General features: G+C 43.6%; 1 protein-coding gene across 8 annotated transcripts in view; it reads right to left on the bottom strand.

Moving 5' to 3' along the window:
* Window positions 1-2: 2 nt before the first annotated feature.
* The window catches only part of LOC125450974 (probable E3 ubiquitin-protein ligase HERC3), an 85,064-nt gene continuing 66,267 nt past the window's right edge, over window positions 3-18,799 (bottom strand). For 7 of the 8 annotated variants that reach the window (XM_048527562.2, XM_048527553.2, XM_048527506.2 and 4 more), the window contains 5 exons: window positions 16,536-16,602; window positions 12,921-13,003; window positions 9,657-9,840; window positions 7,604-7,706; window positions 3-5,845 (listed from right to left, as the gene is read on the bottom strand). In XM_048527562.2, coding sequence (XP_048383519.1) covers window positions 5,637-5,845; window positions 7,604-7,706; window positions 9,657-9,840; window positions 12,921-13,003; window positions 16,536-16,602 — 646 coding nt within the window. In that variant the 3' untranslated portion in view covers window positions 3-5,636. The remainder of the gene's footprint in view (window positions 5,846-7,603; window positions 7,707-9,656; window positions 9,841-12,920; window positions 13,004-16,535; window positions 16,603-18,799) is intronic. The other variant, XR_007247189.2, reaches the window with a different exon arrangement.

Here is an 18,799-nt window from a genome sequence, read left to right on the forward strand (position 1 = left end):
CCCCCCAATAATGGTACACTTGTAGCATGGCAAACTTGTAAAGGCAGTTTGTATTATAAATGTTTGCACAGCAATTTTAATGGAAAATATAGAATTGAGAATAGATTTGATTACCTCTAAACAAGGACTGAATAGTACTGACATATCCCAGTCCAATTACTCGCGTCCTCCAGCCCCCCTGGACTTTTACCTCCTGGGCATAGCTGCCTTTAAATCTCTGGAGTCATTAAGAATCTTGTGGCAACCCTTGAGAGTTCTGTGCCAGCTATGAAAAACCATACCTTCTTTGATGTTTAGTCTCATTTTACCATACAAACTGTACAGAACAGCATGAGTTCAGGAGCAATTTTAAAAGCTTTATCATCAGTAAAGGGCCACCACAAGAGAATGATTTGAGAAAGCAGTGATTGCAATAACGTGGTTCACTTTAACAACAGACAACGCAGTGTGGGGTTGTCCAAGGAGGGGTCATGCACAACTCTTAAAACCTGTAATTAATATTCACATCTATCTCTGTACCTGTCTGAAGCTCCTGGCCCCAGCACGTTGCTGTCTCACTTGTGCTAGTGTTGAGTTATATGAATGTGGAAATAGTGACTAAAATTTCAGAAATAATATGTTAGCTGTTTTCACAGATATAATGGTAGGGTCTTCAGATTGGGCGCAGATGTCCTATGCGCCTTAATTTCCTACTTACTTGGAAAATTGAATTTTTCTCCAAACCTGGTGAGTGCACAAAGAATAATTCCATTTTTCAGACATCTCCATCCAAATTAATTCCTATTGCATTTACCTCAGCAAGTTCATTGCATTCTAAAGCATCCACATTGACAACGCATTCCTGGCTGTGCTGCAGTTTTAGCAAAGGCACTTACAACCTGGGAAGATTGGAGTGAGGGTGTGCAGTGGCCCTTCATTGAGTTCCATTGATCAAACCAGAAGTCCTGTGGGTGAGATGGGGAGGAAATTCTGAGATGGGACAGTGAAATTTAATGCTGCTGAGTTAATGTGCATTTGATCTCTTTTGTTTTCAAATTTGATTTTGAAAAGGCCCTCTTCCATTTCCTCCACCTGCAGAAAGTTAAGCCAAAGATTGCTGTAGCTAAGAAGACGGGATTCAGTTTTGCACAAAGAACTGCAAATGCTTTGCCCAGCCTTTCGTCAAAGTGGCCTTTTGAGCAAAAGTGCATTAAGCCAAGTTGAACCCTGAAAATTCAAAATTGATAAGGGAGAAGAAAGACCAGAGATAGCAATCATACTTTTGAAATTAGCCGTCAAAAACGAAGCAGCCAGGATGGTGAGGGAGCTTGAGAAAGGGCTAAGAACCAGCTGAACTGAAGTATGAATTTCAAAATTACATTCACAGAATCGGAATTGAGAGAATTCTGTAATTTCCTTGGCTAGAAAGCTCCATTCTTTTGTTTGAAGTTCTCTGAATCTTTTGCACTTAAAAAATAAAACCTCTCTATGATGGAATGGATTTTGCCTTAGCCAGTTGCAACATGTCCAGCAGTCCCTAACGGGATAGGAAAATGGCACACACTTCATAATGAGTGGTGGAAATCTACTGATTTCCAATCTCCTTCAAAAATAAAAATGTTGTTCCAGTGAAATTCTCAAACAGAGACGGGTTGGCAAGGATATCAAGGAAAATTGGGGGATAAAGGGCAGATGTATGTACTTAAACTGATCAGTGCTCAGTTGACTGATAGAACAGGCTGGTAGGTCCCTTGTGCGCGTACACACATATACACCTTATCTAGTTGTTAACTGCTTTGACTACCAATGTCTTAACAGTTTAAAAAAGTCTTCCATTTGATGTGCCTCCTGTCAGCCAGTACCTATGTTCCTTGGCAGCCAGCAACACAAACTCATCATAGTATTTGTACTCTTCCTGCAGAGTGCCCCTCTTGCTGTTGAGGTATATTTGCAACAGGACATTTACACATAACAGTTTCAAATATAACTCCTTATGAAAGCAATGTCAAAGAAATGGAGATTATAAGCTGGGGATGAATACATGGCTTTGAAAGCGGAAAGCCCAAACTGTGTCCAATCCTTGGTCCAGTTAGTCCCTGCTACGAAAAAGAAAATCAAAAAAAAGTTATTGCACAATAATTGAATTCAACCCTGCGCCCAACACACCACACTCGAGTCAAAGTGATGCAGCAATGCCAACTGGTGTTGAAACTGCTGAAATGTAGATATAATTGCAAGTTTCCTCATTCCATGATTATTTCCGTCTCTAGCCGCTGTTATTTTGATAGCCTCTGCTAGGGTCTAGCTAAGGCGACTGACCTCTCTGACTTGGTTTGGTACGTGGGCATGATCTGTGTGCCGTGTGGCATATCTTACAGCTCGGGTGGGACAGGAGCCCAGGTACACCTTGCAAAACATGTAAACTCTGGGCCCTTGGCGTTAAATCAATGTTTACGGGAAGAAAAGCAAAATGTCAACAAGTAAGAGAAGCAGACTGTACTGGTGTTAACATTTATCTTTGAATGTGGACACTACAAAAAAAAACAGGAGAAACATGAATGCGTACGTTTTTGTACATGAACGTGATTGTATTTTGTATGACAAAAAATATATTTTTGCTGTACATACTTGCATCATTTCATTTGTGTATCAAGAACATATTATTACAGCAAAACAAGTGACCTGCAAGCCTGCTGAGAACTCAGGATAATTCACCTGTGCAGTCCCGTCAGAATCCAAAGATAAATCTATCCATTTGCATGGATTTTTTTTGCCTATTGTACAAATTTAGTATTATTTTCCGTTTGCCACACCCTAAACTGGCACATGCTTAGACCTTAAGACAGAAGAGCATAAAGTGGGCCATTTAGACCATTGAGTCTGCTCTGCCATTCTAGAAGTTCTTACACCTCAGCGGCCACATATCAAAGTCTTATTTTCCTTTATAGATCCTAACTACTGCGTAAGTTTCAGAGGTGTACAGGAAAAAGTGGAAAGAAAATAAAGCAATGAATATTTCCCTCCTCATCACAAACTTGAGTTGTCTCATTAACACATCTATATCTTCACCCCGACATTGCAGATCACCTGTAGTATTGATGATTATGTGACAGGTATCTCAACACCATGCTGCATTTACAGCCTCTGGCCACTGGGAGCTGCCAGAGGGCCATCATGAGCAGGAGGTTGCAATGACTTTAAGTTGGGAACTGGGGGAAAAGACAAGAAAATAGAACTGAGGATTGTCAATCATCCATAATCTTACTGAATACACAGCAGAGTCACTGGGCTGAATGGCTAACTTCTGCTCCTATATTGTACGGTCTAATCAAATGATGTCAGATCAGATCACTCTGCAATGTTTGTCTAACGTACGCTAACTGTACACCCCACATAAAATTCTCTAGATGGTAAAATATGTGAGAAACAACCACAGCTTTTGGCTTCATTTATTTACTTAGCTATTCAAAAACATCATTTTACAAAAAGAAACATACACACAGGTGGATTTAACCTGAAGTTTTCTCTCACGTAAGAAATCAAAAGAAAGGAAACAAAACCTTTCAACTCAAAATAAAAAGACAAAATTGATCACTATTCTGCTCACATTCTGTCAAACAAGGGATTTGTACAAGCATGTTACAATATTTTACAAAGCTTTCGTTAAGACAACATTAAGACACCTGAAACCAACTTTTGTTTTCTTCAAAAAGTAGATTCTCGCTCACAAGCATGGCTGGCAACATTAGCACTTGTTGTGCATCCAAAATGACTCCTACAATGGACCCGTTTGAAAGAACATGCAAATCAGGAGCAGAGGCAAAACCATTTGAACCTGCTCCACCATTCAGTAAGATTGCTAATGATCTTTTTGTCCCAAATTTGACATTCCCATCTACCCGATAACCCTCAATTCCTTGCCTAACAAGAATCTACTTGTACCATAAAAACATACAATGACCCTTCCTTTCCACCTCCACCACTTCCTGACAGAAGTGTTCATTGCTTGTTCTTAAAGCATTTACGAGGTGATAGCCATTTTGTTATTACATGGATTATTGTATTCTGATTATGTCTAGTTTTCACCATTAAAAACGCTTCTTTGGGCTCCTATGCAGTTGAGTGTTCCACACTGCACACGGTTGCAGGCAGAATAATAAAAACAACATGGCGCTGTGCGCAGCACAATTCAGGATGGGCGTGAAGTTGGTCCTTGGGTTGAGGCCTCCAATCGACCACCCATCACTGCATCCTGCCTGATTGTCTTTCCCAGCGGACCGTCGAATATGGTGTGGAAGGAGAGCTGATGGTCCCGTCGGCACCCAATTTGCTTCTTTGTCAGAGACTGATTCTGCAATTGTTACACTTAGAAAAATGTCAAAGCCTTGGCCCATGCATTTTCAGTGATTTGGGGGGGCACACTCGGCAAAAGAGGGTGCACCTGGGGCGGGTGGTAACAGTAATGGGGAGGAGGGTCATACATGTGGTCCTAAGGATTAGGAGCAGGGGTAGGGTCCTTTAAACCAACTCTGCCATTCTACTAGGTTGTGGACTGGTCTGATTTTTCTTTGTTCAGTCATGGCAAAATGCTGCCCAGTGCCCTTGCAGCAATTCAGCATCAATTTCCTTACCCTTGCATCACAAGTAGACCTAATGAACATATGAGGCAGGAGGGCAGATTTCCTTCCCTAAAGGGTATTTGTGAACAACACTCCATGTTAGCTGGTTGTCATAATCCTCACCCTTACTGGGATCAGCTCTGTCTGAACCTAAATGAACTTTAAATCCCCCAGCGGCCGTGACAGGATTTGAACCTGCGTCCCACAGCATTAGCCTGTGCCCCTGGTTGTGAAGGTGATTCTTGTCTGAGATAGGGGTCGGGGTTATTAAGCTTATCTCCAGCATGCTAAGAGCTAATAACAAAATGCAAACAGTGAGTGCTGGAGAAACTCAGCAGGTCTGACAGCATCTGCAGAGTGAGAGATAGAGAGAGTTAAAATTCCGAATCCAGTATGACGCCTCCAGAATTGCAAGGGGCTAGAAAACAGTATTTTCTTTATGTTGCTGGCAGAAGGGGAGGAGGTATGAGTGGAACAGGTCCCACACACACACGCACGTGAACACGCACACGCAATAACTCTTGACTCACTCACCCATCGAAATCTGTCTAAACACACCTTGGATATACTCAGTGACTGGCAAATGATATTCCCCGTCTTCCATTTAAGTTTGCAATAAGCACAGGCTCCTTCTCTGCTAAGCAATGCTATGCTTCAGTCACATACATTTCAAAAGGTTCTATCATCACTGAAACTCAGGAAAAATAAAAGTATCCCCGCCAGGGCCAATCAATCCCCCTTTTAACGTAACGCCAATTAAAAACTCATTACCATTCCAATAAAAAAAACTTAATACTTTAAAAAATTATGCAGCTGCAGCAAAAGCAGTTGACTCGTTTAAAAATGTACCTGACAGTTTGGAATCATCGCCAAAAGGATCATCTCTCAGATTATTGTGTAAAATAATCTTGCAGGACAAGAAGGAATGAGCCCGTATTTTGTAAAATAATCTCTAATAATAGTAATAATAATAATAATAATAAAGTGCTTATTAAAATTGATAAATGCCCTATCCAGGGCAAGAGTGAAGGGTTCATTTCATACTAAGCTGAAGCCTTCATGGTGACTAATAGCCTGAGTGAGTTTGGTGCTCAGCATCACTTTATTGGAGTACCTGGGGAGATCTAACAGGTTGTAACAGGTATGAGCCACAGGCAGGTAGATCTCCCCTCCGGCAGTAGGCTGAATGGTCATCCGAATGCTTGCCATCCCATAAATAGGAATGCGGTCACTTCCAGTCAAAAACACTGCAAGAGAGAAAGGAGACACAGGATGGAGGTGAGTACCCCAATCAGCTACTAGGAGAAAGAAAGGACTGCAGATGCTGTAAGTCAAAGTTGCTAAAAGGCTGAGCTGGAGGAGCACAGCAGGCCAGGCAGCATCAGAGGAGCAGGAAAGATGATGTTTCAGGTCTGGACCCTTCATCAGGACTTGTGGGTGGGGGAAGGGAGCTCAGAAATATCAGCAACCCCCAGCTACAGCCCACTCCCCAGTCCCAATGAAGGGTTCGGACCGGAAATGTCAACTTTCCTGCTCCTCAGATGCTGTCTGACCTGCTGTGCTCCTCCAGCTCTACATTTTATTGAGTACCCCATTTACTTGTGCTCTGGTTCCAGAACTGGGGCTTAAGAGCGGACTCTGGGCGTGTAAGGAGATCCTGGCTTTTCCATTCTTAGAAATTAATTTAAATCAAGAAGCTGTTTAATTTAACTTTGGAGGGTCACAATGGCACCAAGTTTATTGAGTGCAATTCTGGCCTGCCTCCTCAGGGGAAGATGTTATGAAACTTTAGATTTACAGGGATGTTGCCAGGGTTGGAGGGTTTGAGCTACAGGGAGGGGCTGAATAGGCTGAGGTTATTTTCCCTGGAGCATCGGAGGCTGAGGGGTAACCTTACAGAGGTTCGTAAAATAATGACAGGCGTGGATAGTGTGAATAGGCAAGGTCTTTTCCCCGGGCTGTGGGAGTCCAAAGCTAGAGGACATAGGTTTAAGGTGAGAGGGGAAAGATACAAATGGGACCTAAGAGGCAACTTTTTCACAGAGAGGATAGTGCATGTAAGGAATGAACAGCCAGAGGAAGTGGTGGAGGCTGGTATGTTTTCGACACTTAAAAGGCATCTGGATGGGTACATGAATAGGAAGGGTTTAGAGGGATATGGGCCAAATGCTGGCAAATGGGACTTAGATTGATATGGGATATCTGGTTGGCATGGACGAGCTGGGATGAAGGGTCTGTTTTTGTGCTGTATATCTATATGACTAAGTTTGAAAACAGCACAGAAAACATTAAGCAAATGCTTAGGCAATGCTTCAGAATTGCATTGAGGCAGCAGGATTTCAAATTGTAACTTAGTGCTGGAAACTCAAAAAGGTTGACAACATCTGAGGAAAGAGTTAACCTTCCAAGTTATCACTGAAAAGATCATCCACCTCTATCAGAGAAACTTTCACTGGCAGTCCCGCTGGTCCAGTCCCAGGGTCAGCAGAACTGCCATGCCAGTTTGAAATAAGGCCATTCCTGAAGCGTGACCAGAACCAGCATGATCAGAGCCTTTGCAATGGGTTCAATGAGGTGTTGAAGCAATGCAAATCACCATATGATCTGTCCTGAAGATCAGCTGGTTGGTGTCCGAGGATGAAAGGCGGATACACAATGATCCTGTTGATCAAACCCTTCTAAAGAATTTACTGAGGGAGCAGAGAGCTCAGTCATGTACAGCCAGTGGATAAGAATAAAATGCTCTTCAAATTAGAAACAAAAAGATCACCTGCTGAAAGTTCAAAGACCCAAACCCCACCTCTGTGTCTCACTAGGAGGACACAAAACTCGTGGCCAGATCTAAGGCTGCAGTGACCCCCAACTCACATGGGTTGAGCCCACCACATTACAGGGTGGGGCGAAAATCTCAGAGTCCTCATCTCTCCCAGGCCAACATGTTCATTTGCTCGTGGGACCATCAACAATCAACAAGGTAACAGCCACACAAAAACAGACACACTTACACAGAAACAACTTCTTCTTTTCCAAAGGAAACTCATGGAAGACTTCCCAAAATATCTTTATAGTAGGATGTGCAGGATGATAATCCCCTTTGTATATTGCACTCTAGTTAAAAACACAGTTTGATAAAACAAAATTTTGTGTGAGAAATTGCAGTTTGCGAATCATTACACACATACAAATATTCAAATACAGGCATACACAAAATTCATAATCACACATTCATACCTGACAATGAAAAGACAAAAAATACAAAACTTTTTTTACTGGTTAAAAGTTTCTATTCATAACAGAATATAAGAGCAGGAGTAGGCCATTCAGCATTCATGATCACAGCTGATCATCCAACTCAGCACTCCATTCCCATTTTCTCCTCTTCAGCCCTAACAACTATATCTAAGTCCTTCTTGAAAACATTCAGTGTTGAGGCCTAGAATTCTAATTACAATTGTATAATATTCCATACAAAATATTTCCAGACAGGTACTTGATCTCAATCACTCTCAAATATGAATAAAAACCAAAAGAACTGCGGATGCTGTAAATCAGGAACAAAAACAAAGTTCTGAGGAAGGATCACCAGACCCGAAACGTTAACTCTGCTTTCTCCTGCTGCCAGACCTGCTCAGCTTTTCCAGCAACTTTGTTTTTGTACCTTCAAATATGAATGAGTTTTACATCAAGGTCTAAAATACATTTCATGGCAGGTGGAACAACTGTAATTTGAACAGTGCATGGTAACTGTTACAGAAGGCACAGCAAACCCTACGTTTAATGGTCACATTGCAGAAGAAACTTGATTGGCAACTAATTGTTGCAGCTTAAACAGACAGATTTCTAGGTATATCCAGTGATACGGCGATTGTCCTGGAAAATGCAGATGATCAGCCACAATCAATTTGGAGCTGGAGAATAATCAATCAATGGGCCAAATAACCATCTTCTACCCATGTTCCAACGATTGAATTCGGATTAATAACCACATAGGCAGGTCCAGCTCTTTAGGACTTTAAAAATAGATCACAGGATGCCCACCTTTGAGTACCTCTAGTCACACTGAGTGATTAAAACTAGAACCAAAGGCTCAAGGTCAGTGGATAAGTAGCTTACACCTGGTGCAGACCTTTCATGAGTAAAACTTGCCCTCCTCTTGCAGTCTGTTTTATGATGTAAGAATCATGTTCACAAGTCATATGGAGTGTCTCACTGCAGAATCCTAGCACAGGTCAAATCAGTGAAAAATGTTACACAGCTCTTCACTTTTAAATACTATTTAGATATGCCAATGGGCACCATGTGCCATTCACACATCACTCTCTGATTCTGGTCATCAAACGCCTACGTCTTGAAATTCTCATCTTCATATTTTAATCAGTTTTGGCCTTCTCACACTCCTCCACTATCTTGGGTGTCGAGCTGCCCTACAAAGCTCAAATCTTTGCTGTTCCTCACCGCTGGTCTTTTGCCCATCCTTTGCCCCAGCATTGACAACTTTCAGCCAACGAAGTTTCTAAGAATTCAAGCTCCCTCAAAGAAAGCCTCTACAATTATCTCAAATCAAACAGGAAAACACTGCAGATACTGGAAATCTGAAAGAACTCAAAAAAAGCTGCAGAAACTCAGCAGGTGTGGGAGCATCTGTGGAGACAGAAACAAAGATAATGCTTTGAGTTTGGTATGTTCTGAGGAATTCGTATTCTTAAACCTGCTTCTCTCACCACAGAGCTGCCAGAGTTTCTACTTTACCTTCCTCCTCAGAAACACAATATTAGAGGAATCATCGCAGGTTGAATATTACTCTGGGGCCCCAGTCTAGCTTCTGCCTGTATTGTCATTTTGGAAGTCAGCAGCTACTTCAGCTGATGAAGGAGCAGTTCTGAAAAAGCTTGTAATTTCAAATAAACCTGTTGGACTATAACCTGGCATTGTGATTTCTGACTTTAGCCAACCAGGATAATGATCTTTGTCATCTTGTTGCTTTTATTGACCAGAAGATCTTACAGGAGTATAAAGAGGCTGAATTCGGACTGCAGACTGTCTCAGGAGGGGTCTTACCATTTCTAACTCCTTCCAGTTGTAACTGGTGTTCCCCACCACCATGGCCATCAGCTCATTGGGCTGGAAAAGCTGAAGCACCTTCCCTCCACAAACCTTGAGGAAACCACAGGAAAAAGCCGAAAACAGCTCCTGGACAGAGTTATTGAAGATGTAGTCCACATAAGCTTGGACAAATTCTTTCCTGGGAAGCAACACAGAATGACCATGAAGACTTCAAAGGAAACTTGATGGTGATTATTCCTTTCCCACACAGCCTGCTAAGTTAACCACATTTTACTGGATCCAAAATAAATATCTAAATCCAGCAATTGCTCTTTCTGCATTTCAACACTGTTTTTGAGTAAAGACGATAAGCAGAAAGAATAAGTGAACTTACTGTTACCCAATTATGCCACAGAATGGGGTATGATAAGTAATCCCTCTGTATCAACAATCATATTGCAGGTCAGTGTGTATATCCTGACCTGAGACAATTGAACAGGTAAACTCTTCCACCAGAGTCAGAATGCTGCAGGACTCCAGAGCCTGAGCATGTTATTCGGGTTTTGATTGCATAAAAACACCGAGGGGGTGCAGCGCTGTCAGAAAAGGGAAGAGCCTGCTTTTAGATTGCAGCTTTTGAAGCCTCAGAGGCATCACAAAGTACTTTATAACCACAAAGGTCTTTTAAACTGTAGACACCGTTGAAACCCAACAGTTACTTCAAGTACAACTAGATCCCACAAGCATCCATGAGCTGATACCCTGATAATCTGTCACTTGGATGGTGGAGGAGCATAAACGTTGGCCAAGGTACTCAGACAACTCAGAGATAGTAGGACATTCAGCTCTGCATTTGGTTATCTCAAACAACTCTCCTGCTCCTTCTTTAAACATTGCCAATTCCACCCGAGGGTGTAAATGGGCCTTGGTTTTAAAAGTCTCACCCAAAAAGCAGTAACCTCCAACAGCGCTGCACTCCCTCCATGCTGGATGGGTGGGTCAGGCCGGAAATGACAGGCTCAGTTCAACTGCTGGTGCGGCGTTTGAACCCAAAGCTTTCGGACCCACAGCTGACAGTCTGAGCACTGATACATGCAGGTGTGTTGCCCGTCAAGGAAAAGCATTTCCCACATGAGGAGGAGATGAGGAAAGGAACACATTGCCCACAAGTGCAGTGGAGGCAGGTTCAAATGAGGCATTCCAGATGGCACCATTTCCTTTTAAGTAATCATCCAGTGGCCAGAGTTATGGCCTAAAAGGTAGGACAGCAGCAAGAAGAGAGCCAGTGCTGGCATGGCAGGCCAATGGCCTCCACCTGCACCATAATTTCAGTGAAGTAAACTATGACATTGAGACTTCGCCCTCTCCACTCAAGTTAAAAGGTAAAATATAAATGTAAAATATCCTACAATCACGTTCAAGGGAGTTTTTTTAGACATCCTCCTCAACCAGCATTCACAAAATTAAAGACAAAATTGTCACATACCTCATTCTAATGTTTATAGGACCTTTCTATGTAAAGTAGACATCAAATTTTCCAAATTGCAAAAATTACTATGTTAATAAAGTACTTTCAGACATGCTGAAGATGTAATGATATGTAAATATCACATGGAGAATTCAGTTTACCTTTCTTTTCAATCAACGTAAAGCAATAAACACAGAGTACAGTTGAATATCAACAGCTATGTATATCCCCGAACAACGGCACTCCCAGTGGTAGAGACAACTCAAGATTGTTTCCCCTTCTTGTAGGATGAAGGAGCAAAGGGCATCATCTCAGAAAAAGAGGTCACACATTTAAGACAGAGATGAGGAAGAATTTCTTCTCTCAGAAGGTGGTGAATTTGTAGACTCTAGAGGGCTGCTGAGGCTGGGTCTTCAGTATATTCAAGGCTGAGATAGACAGATTGTTCATCAGAAAGGGAATCAATGGTTAAGGGGAAAAGGCAGTCAAGTGGAGTTGAGGATAATCAAATTAGCCATGATTTCAAGGAATAGTGGACCAGACTCAATGGGCTGAATGGCTTATTTCTGCTCCTATGTCTCAAGATGTTGTCATTGTCAAACAACAAGCTGGTACAGAACACATCGGGCTCTATACTTGAGACCGCACTATGCTAACTGAGCTGTAAATCTACAGCTTTTCTCATGAATTCAAGGAAATTACACAGGATTTCACAGCATAGAAACAAGCTAGTTGGCCCAAACGATCTATGCTACTCTTTATTCCTCACAAAAGCCTCCTCCTACCAAATATTCAATTCATTAAATATATATTATTGCATGGAATCTAGGTGCCATTGACTAGGCTAACATTTATCACCCATCTCCAATGGTGGTGAGCTGCAGTCCTCAGCAGTGACAATGCTGTTACAGAGGGTGTGCCAGGATTTTAACCCAGGGACATTTTAAGTGATATATTTCCAAGTCAGAATGGCTAGTGGTTTGAAAGAGAAATCGCTGGTGGTGGCGCTCCCATGTATCTACTGTCCTCGGCCGACCAGGTCGCAAAGTCACAGGGTTGGAAGGTGCTACTGGAGAAACCTTGGTGAGTTTCTGCACTGAGCCTTGTAGATGGTACACACTGCTGCCCCTGTGCACTGATGGTGTGCAGAGTGCCTGTTAAAGACACTGGGTGGAATTTCAATCAATTGGCTTTGTTCAGAATGGTATGTCTCTTTTCAGTGTCTCTTTGTTCCTCAATAATAAATTTAGAATGATAGAATCCATACAATGAGGAAGATTGCCTTTTGGCCCATCAAGTCCACACCAACGCTCTGGACAACATCTCACCCAGATCTACCCCTAAGCCTGTGCCTGTAACCCTGCATTTCCCATGGCTAATCCATTTAGTCTGCACGTCCCTGAACACTATGGGCAATTTAGCATGGCCAATCCACCTAACCTGCACACCTCTGAACTGTGGGAGGAAACTGGAGCACCCAGGTGAAGCCCACGTAGACACCGGGAGAATGATTCAAATTAACTACTGTACATAGCAATAAGTTGCATGTTCTAACCACTCTGAGTAAACACCATTTATCCCCAATTCCTTATTGGATTTATTGATGGCTATCCTCTACTTGCAACTCTGCAATCGTGATTACACAAGTGGAAGCATCTTCTTCAAGTCTGGCCCATTAAAATATTTTGAAAAAACCTGGATAGATCAACCCCTCTCTGAGGCCCAGGACCGGGCAAAATAAAAATCCATTTTCTCTACCAAATGCAATCCTTAAGTGCTCATTCCTCCCAAGTTGCAAGGTAGCCACTCACCTGTTGTCCTTCCTCACAGGCACGCTCTTACCTCCGGGAACCAGCTCCTGGAGCTCTGTAAGGCCATAATTTTCTCGAAGAATCTGTTCATTTCAACAGGGACAAAGAGAAGCAAGAGATTAAAATCAGGGTGGAGAAGCACACAGTGGATTTTATATTACAGATTTTGGCAGGGCGAGAGTGGCAGAATGGAAAGCAGATGGTCTACACCCTCCTGCCCCAACACTGCCATCTCAGTTCAATGGACCAAACAGACGCTCAGTGAGTGCCCACTTGACGGGGAACTGGGAAATCAGGTGGGCACTGCTCATCCCCTTGGGTAACTGGGCTGGGGCGTCAGGTGGGAGCCTGTAATCAGAATGTCGGTTGTAGCTACCAAATTAAGCTCACCCCCAACCAACCACCCCGCCCCCCCCACCCCTGCACACACGACTCAATCTCCCCTGATTACAGCAGCTTCAAATTAATGAGAACTTGATATCAGAAACCACACTCAGTCCCTGACCCCTTCAGATTCTGCTATCTGCCATCATGCTGTCGGGACTCCTACCTTTTTGCGCCATCTCTTCACACTTGGCACCACTCACTCCCAAACATTTACCTATCTGACATCTGAAAAATGGATCAGGCAAAGGAAAATAGTGCACGATCAGGTGTTAGGGAAGCCTCCATGGCTTGGATAAAGTGGACATCAAATTAACCTACTCTGCAACAGTGATCAGACTAATTACTTGAAATAAAAAGTGCCTGGAGATGTGCCAAGGCTAGAATCTCACATGGAGAATTCAGTTTATCTTTATCTTCAATTAAAGTAAAGCAAAATTGAAACAGAAAACACAGCTGGATATCACACCTACACCTATTCTCCAAAACCAGCACACCCAGTGGTAGACAATAAGGTGTCAATGTCACGCAATAAGATGTAGCAAAACAGCAATTTCTGTACTCTATGATCAATAGTTTGCTCATCAGTGATTTCAAAGTAGTAGACAGGCTTCCAATTTCCATGTTCTTCCACCTTACCCAATATCAGAGGGCTCTTGGGGGGCATTGTCCCAACCTCTGAGCCAGAAGGCTAAAGTTCAAGTCTGACGCGCTCCAGAGGAATGGAATAACATCTCTCAACAGGCTGATTAGGAATAATGTACACAATACGAGAGCATGACAGAATGACATCAGCCTGCTAAGCTGACTTCACCTGTGTCGTATTGTACATACCGCACTGTTTGTGGGGTGTGAGGGTGGAGGGGTTGATGCTCCCTTTATATTTCCAACCATAAGTTCAGGCTGACAATCCAACGTTTGGTTCCACCCATGCAAGACATCATCTGGAAACTGTTTGTGAACCCACCTTATTTCATAAGGGATTCATGGAAGGAGGAAGTCGACTATCTAGAGAGGTTCCACAGCTTTGCCCCTCCCATAAAATAACTCAATTTTTTTGCCTCTATTTTACTACCTGGGAAAGTATTCTGTGTGTCAATCACTCATGCGCGAAGAAGAGAATTTCCTTGCATCTTTGAGAAGGTGACCAAACAGGTAGATGAGAGTAAAGCGGTTGGTGTGGTGTATATGGATTTCAGCAAGGCGTTCGATAAGGTTCCCCACAATAGGCTATTGTACAAAATGCAGAGGAATGGAATTGTGGGAGATATAGCAGTTTGGATCGGAAATTGGCCTGCTGAAAGAAGACAGAGGGTGGTAGTTGATGGGAAATGTTCATCCTGGAGACCAGTTACTAGTGGTGTACCGCAAGGGTCGGTGTTGGGTCCACTGCTGTTTGTCATTTTTATAAATGACCTGGATGAGGGCGTAGAAGGATGGGTTAGTAAATTTGCAGACGACACTAAGGTCAGTGGAGTTGTGGATAGTGACGAAGGATGCTGTAGCTTGCAGAGAGACATAGATAAGCTGAAGAGCTGGGCTGAGAAGTGGCAAATGGAGTTTAATGCAGACAAGTGTGAGGTGATGCACTTTGATAGGAGTAACCGGAAGGCAATGTACAGGGCTAATGGTAAGATTCTTAGTAGTGTGGATGAGCAGAGAGATGCGGCGTCCATGTACACAGATCCTTGAAAGTTGCCACCCAGGTTGACAGGGTTGTTAAGAAGGCATACAGTGTTTTAGCTTTTATTAATAGAGGGATCGAGTTCTGGAACGAAGAGGTTATGCTGCAGCTGTACAAAACTCTGGTGCGGCCGCACTTGGAGTATTGTGTACAGTTCTGGTCACCGCATTATAAGAAGGATGTGCAAGCTTTGGAAAGGGTGCAGAGGAGATTTACTAGGATGTTGCCTGGTATGGAGGGAAGGTCTTACGAGGAAAGGCCGAGGGACTTGAGGCTGTTCTCATTAGACAGAAGAAGGTTGAGAGGTGACTTAATTGAAACATATAAAATAATCAGAGGGTTAGATAGGGTGGATAGGGAGAGGCTTTTTCCTAGGATGGTGACGGCAAACACGAGGGGGCATTGCTTTAAATTGAGGGGTGAAAGATATAGGACAGATGTCAGAGGTACTACAGAGTAGTAAGGGAATGGAACGCTTTGCCTGCAACGGTAGTAGATTCACCAACTTTAGGTACATTTAAGTCGTCATTGAATAAGCATACGGACGTACAAGGAATAGTGTAGGTTAGATGGGCTTGAGATCGGTACGACAGGTCGGCACAACATCGAGGGCCGAAGGGCCTGTACTGTGCTGTAATGTTCTATTCTATTCTATTCTAGAACCTTTGACTGGTGTGATCCCAGAGACGGGCTCCCACAATTTTAAAACTCTATTTGTTTGTCCCTTCAACTCTCAGGCACAGCCTGTCCAGTCTGAAAAGTGCATGTCTCACCCATTTTCTCTCTTCTTTAACTGCAGTCTCCTCTACTGGAAGTAATATTGTAGCTTTTTCTTTCCACAGTCAGAGGCACTTGACTGTCTTCCTCTTATTCCTGGCAGCCAGAAATGGACATCACATTCGAGGTGTGCTCTGGCCAGACCCCGATACCATTCAGGCATGACTTTCCCTGACAGATGTCAGTGCACGCCACTGTCCTATTCAGCTTGCTGACTGTGGCTTCATTTGGACTTCCAGCCATCTGGACTTACTTGACCTGGAGTTTCCAGGAATCACAGTTTAATCTCCTCACTGTTAGCGTATTAAAGGTGACAAGGAGAAAAACTGGGAACATGGCATTGCAAAAGAGGATCAGTCATGATCATACTGAATGCAGGTGCAGGCATGAGGGCTGAATGGCCTACTCCCAGTTTTAATGTTTATATTTAAACCCTGAAGAAGTGCAAGCTTTAAGTAAATTCCATCCTTCCAGCACCCACTCCCATTTTCTTCAAATACTTTTGACGCTAAGTTTTTAAATTACTGGATATGAACGAATGAGGAACTGAGAAGATGATCATTTTGAGGGAGAATAATTGTGGGAATCTGGGGATCATGAGTGGGGCAACTGGAGGGGAGATGTTGAGACGTCACACACATGTCCAAGGCAGTGGTGGTAACCCTCCAGGTTTGTGAGCAGGGCCTGCCCCCAGAGGCCAATGGATGAAGTGACGCAACTACAACTCAATTTCACCAGAGGTCATGGAGTTCAGGCAAAACAACCCTTACCGCAAAATTGAGGCAGAATGTTTCTTCAACATTGTCATCAGGGTAATCCAGCAGTTCCTGCAGGCTCCTTAAAAAGAAGCAAAGTCTCCCAATTAGGTAATCTGAGTAATCACAGAATTGTTACAGTGCTGCAGCAGGCCATTCAGCCCATCACATCTGATCCAGCTCTCCAAATGAACCCCTGGCTCAATACCATTCCCCAGGCTTTTCCCTGGACTTCATATTTTCTTTTCAATTAATGGTCTGACTCCCCATTGAATGTTTTGACTGAAGACACCTCCACCACATCCCATGGCAATGCTCTCCAGGCCCGGACTACTCACTTGGCAGAGAGAAAAGAAGATTCGCTGTCAGTTCTGCTTCTTTTATCAATGATTTTAAATCTGAGCCTTCCCATTCTGCAGCCTTTCACAAATAGAAAGTTACCCCCTCATCTGTTTTGTCCAGAGCCCTCCTCAATGATTATCACCTTTACAAAACAAGAAGTCCAAAATGGTTTACATCAATATAATTGACACAAATGCTGCACTCGATCTCAAACTCACATGCTGTCATGCAGCCCCACTGAGTGGAAAGGGTAAAGAGTTTGCAATGATCCTGTTAGTGACAGACACTCAGTTAGTTTCTTTACAAATGTCAGGCACTAGGCCTACGTCTAATGTTCTCGAAGGCCTGTAATACAATCCGTTTACGGGCTCCAGCCACCTCCTCCTTACCCATCCATCCCCCATCAGGATGGTCACAGGGCTCTCCACTTCATACAGCAAAGAAGATCTGAAGTGTCCTCATCCACTACCATCTTCTTCCACCTGGCCATACTCATCCTCACACTGAACAACTTCCCTTTTAATTCCTCTCACTTTCTTTGGATCAAAAGTGTGGCCCATGGGTACCCAGCTGTACACTATGTGGGGTACACGCAACATTCCTTGTTCCAATCCCACTACGGCCTCCAGCCACAACTCTTTCTCTGGTATATGGATTCTGCTTCCCTCTCTCGTCAGAATTGGAATTTTTTTCAATTTCATTTCCAATTTCCACCCTGCTGCCACTTGCACCTGGTCCACTTCAGACTCCTTCCTTCCCTTCCTCAACATCTGTTTCCTTTTCTAGGGACAGGCTGGCCACTAATATCCACCACAAATCTACTTACTCTCACAGTTACCTTGATGCCCTCACACCCTGTTTCTTGTAAAGATGCCATTCCATTCTTCCGGTTTCTCAATCTCTTGTTGCTTCTGCTCTGATATCACCTTCCACGGGTGAAAACATCCACCATTTTCCTCAACTGAGGGTTCCCTGCTATTGTGTTCGACAGGGCCCTCAGCCAGGTCTCACCCATCTCCCATGCTTCAACCGTCGCCCCTTCCCTTCCCTCCCACAACACCAATAGGGTCCCTCTAGCTCTCACTTACTACCCCACCAGCCTCCACATGCAAAGGATTCTAAGCTGCCATTTCAGTCACCTCCGTTGGGATGCCACGATCAGATGCACATTCCTGCTCTTTGTTTGCCAGCATTCTGCAGGCACCATTCCTTCTGGGAGACCCCGGTTCACACTCCTCCATTCCCAACATCCCAACACACCCGTGCAACTGCAGAAGGTGTAACACCTGCCTGTTTACTTCCTCCCTCCTCACTATCCAAGGCCCCACTCACACCTTTCAGGTGAAGCAGCAATTTACCTGTAGTTCATTCAATTAGTTACGTTATTCGTTGCTCACAACATAGTGTCGATGTTGGGAAGACGAAACGCAGGCTGGGGCGGCTGCTCTGCAGAATATCTATGTTCTGTCCATGAAAATGACCCTGAGCTTCCAGTGGCCTGCCACTTCAAAACACCGACATGTTCCCTGGCCATCATTTCTGTCGCAGACCAGCTGCATTGTCCCAACAAGCCTTAGCGCAAGGTTGAAGAATAAAATCTCATTTTCTGTTTGGGGGCCCCTGCAACCTCTAGGACTCAATATAGGGTTCAATAACTTTGTTTCTTCACCCACGCCACACCCTATTCTGTTATGACATGGTTTGCTTTCAGTACAGCCTACCGATTCTCTCCAAATCTCAGCTCTCATTATGGCTTATTCAGCTCCCCTTGTTTACGTCCCCTTTCGTGTGTCTCACTCTTGGCTTTCTCTCCATGTATCTGTTCACCCCCTGATGAAGGGCTACCAGACTCAAAACATTAACTCTGCCTTCCTCCCAAAGAGGCTGCCAGACCTGTTGAGTTTCTCCAGCAATTTCTGTTTTTGAACAGATTGAGC

This window comes from Stegostoma tigrinum, chromosome 1 (genome assembly GCF_030684315.1).
Source record: "Stegostoma tigrinum isolate sSteTig4 chromosome 1, sSteTig4.hap1, whole genome shotgun sequence".
In the NCBI taxonomy this organism is placed as follows: Eukaryota; Metazoa; Chordata; class Chondrichthyes; order Orectolobiformes; family Stegostomatidae; genus Stegostoma; species Stegostoma tigrinum.